We start from the raw sequence: 3,220 nt of genomic DNA on the forward strand, positions 1-3,220 counted from the left end.
TCGAACTCAGAAATCCACCTGCCTCTGCCTCCCAAGTGCTGGGATTAAAGGTGTGCGCCACTACCGCCTGGCGGGAAACTTTATTCTTGGTCCGCGAGAGTGTCTGGTCAGACGTCACCCCAACATCACTAACCACATGTAAGGTAGTGACCCACCCACCTGCTGGGTCACTGGAGGGTGGCTTCCTTGGAAGAAGCATTTTAGCAGGGGAGTGGGACAGAGCTGAGTATCTGCCAGCCTCTTCTCTTTCTCTAGCCTGTTTCTTTGAGGATTTATTTTTATTTCTTATATATATGTATGTGTTTCATGTGAATGTGTGTCATGAGTGGGTGCTTGTCTATGGAGGCCAGAAGAGCACAGAGAAGCCCCTCGAACTGGAGTTACAGGCAATTGTGACCTGTCCCCATATGGAGCCTGGGGACTGAACTCAGTTCCCCTGGAAGAGCAATGCGTGTCTAGCTTTTTATTTTTTTTTCTTAAAAGCTTAAAGCGAAGGACTAAATTGACCATGATCACTTCCTTTTAAATGATGAATATAATAGTCATAGCACAAAGGGGAAAATGACACATAGAAGTCACAGGAATCCTGCTCGAGATGAGGTAAAAGCTAAGTCAGGGTAGCCCCCCCCCAGCCGTCCACATGTTCTCTTGAGGCATGTGATCTGGCTGTAATTACATATGCTTAACGCTTTCTGGACTTCGTGCTTTCCAGAATTGAATTCGTAGTATGCGTACATGCTACTTGATTTTTAAAACACTACTCATTTTTTAGCTGGCTCACATACCTTTTTTCAGTGGTATTTCATGTAAGGTGTCAACCACTGTAATTTTGGCTGAAGCCGAAGCCTGTCCTTGGGAATTGGAGGCGTGGCACTCATACTCTCCAGTGTCTTCCTTACTTAGAGGCGATACCTGCGAAAGATAAAGGCTCTTTAGTTCTCTATGGAGATCTCCTCTCTTTTTCAGTGGCTTCCATTACACCTCATAGGGTCCTTATGATGAGCAGGGCTTCAGAGTGGAGCTGCTATTAGAAGTAGTGAAGTCCCCGTGCCAGCAGCCTGTGGAGCCGCCATATTCCAATGGTATGGGTTACAATGTGAATGTTAAAATCTGGGTAGGTGCACATACGTGCTAGAGGGGGAGCCTTGCCAGGTGCTGTGATCAAATCCAGAATCAAAGGCTAGGCAAGATCACATACTTGTTAACCAATAATGATAATTAATGCTTGAGCCATTCAGTTCTGTGTAAGGATTCTGCTTTGAACTTAGGCAAGAAGCATTCTCTTAATTCTTATTTTTTTTAAACAAAGTAACTTCAGCTCTTCCATCAGGCAATACCACAGCAGGGCTGCTTCAAAGAAATGGGAGAAGAATAATTTCAGGCAGGCGGCCGGGAACCTTCGCCAAGCCCCCATGATCTGAGAATGAAACTTGCCACTTACCAGCACCCAGCCAGTCACTTCATGCTTTTCTGGACCACCCCGGGTCTGAATGGCCAGGTTTTCCCGGTCACCAGGCAAGAGTTCTGTCCGTTGAACTCCAGAGTGATCCCTTTTTACCTGAGAAATCAGAAGGAGAGCCTCAGTTCTCCATATGAAAACATCAAGTTGGAAATGCCACATTCCCAGAATTGCACAAGGTGGCAACCAGACTTCATAATTAGATTAAATCTAGCAATTTACTAACACCGTGCCTTTTCTGAGTACTGAGCAAGCCGAATGGTTTCTTCCTGCTAATTTTACCTAAGCAACGTGGTTTTTGTTTTGTTTTGTTTTGACACAGGGTTTCACTATGTAGCCCTTGGCTGGCCTGGAACTCACTATATAGACCTGGGAGATCTGTCTGCCTCTGTCTCCCAAGTGCTGGGATTAATGGTGTGCGCCACTCCATCCGGCTTTTAAGCACCATGTTTTTTCTGGAAAACTTTGGAGTATGCATGGTCACCCTGCCTTTACTCACTAGTGTCCGTGGACAGTTTGTTTTTTGTTTTTTGACCATGGACAGTTTGCTCCTTGGTACTGGGCCTTTTTTTGCCTGCCTTACTGCGTTTGACTGGTAAGCTGTCACACAGTGCTAGTTTGACGTTTGGGACCTTGTGGGGCTCTTCCTGTAACAACCTCATCAAAGACAAGCAGCAGCTGGAGTCCCGAGGAAGTCTACCACTTGCTCTGAGGGCTAAGGAAGTATGAGACAGTTCCCACTGTCGTTCTGCGATAAAACCTGCCTGATAGAGAGATTGAGAAGGCTCTGTGTAAAGAGAAATTCACCTCCCTTGGTTTACAATCAATCCTTACTTCATGTCTGTCCTTTTCTACCTATTTTAAAGGTCAAAATATGTTAGTAAGAATTTGGAGGACTGGAGAGATGGCACCGACTGCTCTTCCAGAAGTTCAATTCCCAGCAACCACATGGTGGCTCACAACCATCTGTAATGGGATCTGATGCGCTCTTCTGATGTGTCTGAAGAGAGCAATGGTGTACTCATATACATAAAATAAATAAATAAATCTTTAAAAAAAAAAGAATTTGGAAAAGGCTGGAGAGATAGCTCAGCAGTTAAGAGCACTGACTGCTCTTCCAGAGGTCCTGAATTCAAATCCCAACAACCACATGGTGGCTCACAACCATTCGTAATAGGAACAACAACAAAAAGAACTTTGGAAAAGATGTAAAGAACATGGGGAAAAGGCTTTTTCTGTTGTTGAACACATTTAGTTCCTCAGTTTCAGTACATATATTTCAAGTTATAATAACCAAATTAAATTACATGAAACAATTTTCTTTAATTGTACCAAGGCCTCTTTAGGAGCCAGGCCAGTGTTTATTTCAATTGTCTCTGTAAGACAATCGTCTCTGAGACGACGTCAGGAGTTTCCTTTTCCTTCTATAGTAAAGCAAGTGTTAAGTTCAGGTTTTCCAGGTTTTCCCCAGGTTTCCCCCAATTGTGAGAGAAAACCAGGTACTTAGGGTTTCAAATGGAAGCTAGGAAGACATGTATAAATACGCATTTTTTCCCCTTGAATTTCCCAAGCAGCTGGTGCAGCAGTTTGTTAATAAAATACGTAATGTTTTGGGAGGAGTGTTTGACTCAAAGGTAAGTCTCTTACACATCATTAGAGCCTGTAATCTCAGAGCAGGGTAGGTGGAGACCTCAGGATCCTTGAGGCTAGCTGGCTATCTTGGTTAGCTCAAATCAGTGAGCCCTAGGTCGGAAAGTAGGG

General features: G+C 44.1%; 1 protein-coding gene across 1 annotated transcript in view; it reads right to left on the minus strand.

Moving 5' to 3' along the window:
* The window catches only part of Igfbp7 (insulin like growth factor binding protein 7), a 58,826-nt gene that overhangs the window by 1,530 nt on the left and 54,076 nt on the right, over positions 1-3,220 (minus strand). The window contains exons 3-4 of the mRNA XM_031342831.1: positions 1,442-1,558; positions 786-912 (exon numbers count right to left, since the gene is read on the minus strand). Coding sequence (XP_031198691.1) covers positions 786-912; positions 1,442-1,558 — 244 coding nt within the window. The remainder of the gene's footprint in view (positions 1-785; positions 913-1,441; positions 1,559-3,220) is intronic.

This window comes from Mastomys coucha, unplaced genomic scaffold, assembly GCF_008632895.1.
Source record: "Mastomys coucha isolate ucsf_1 unplaced genomic scaffold, UCSF_Mcou_1 pScaffold22, whole genome shotgun sequence".
Lineage (NCBI taxonomy): Eukaryota > Metazoa > Chordata > Mammalia > Rodentia > Muridae > Mastomys > Mastomys coucha.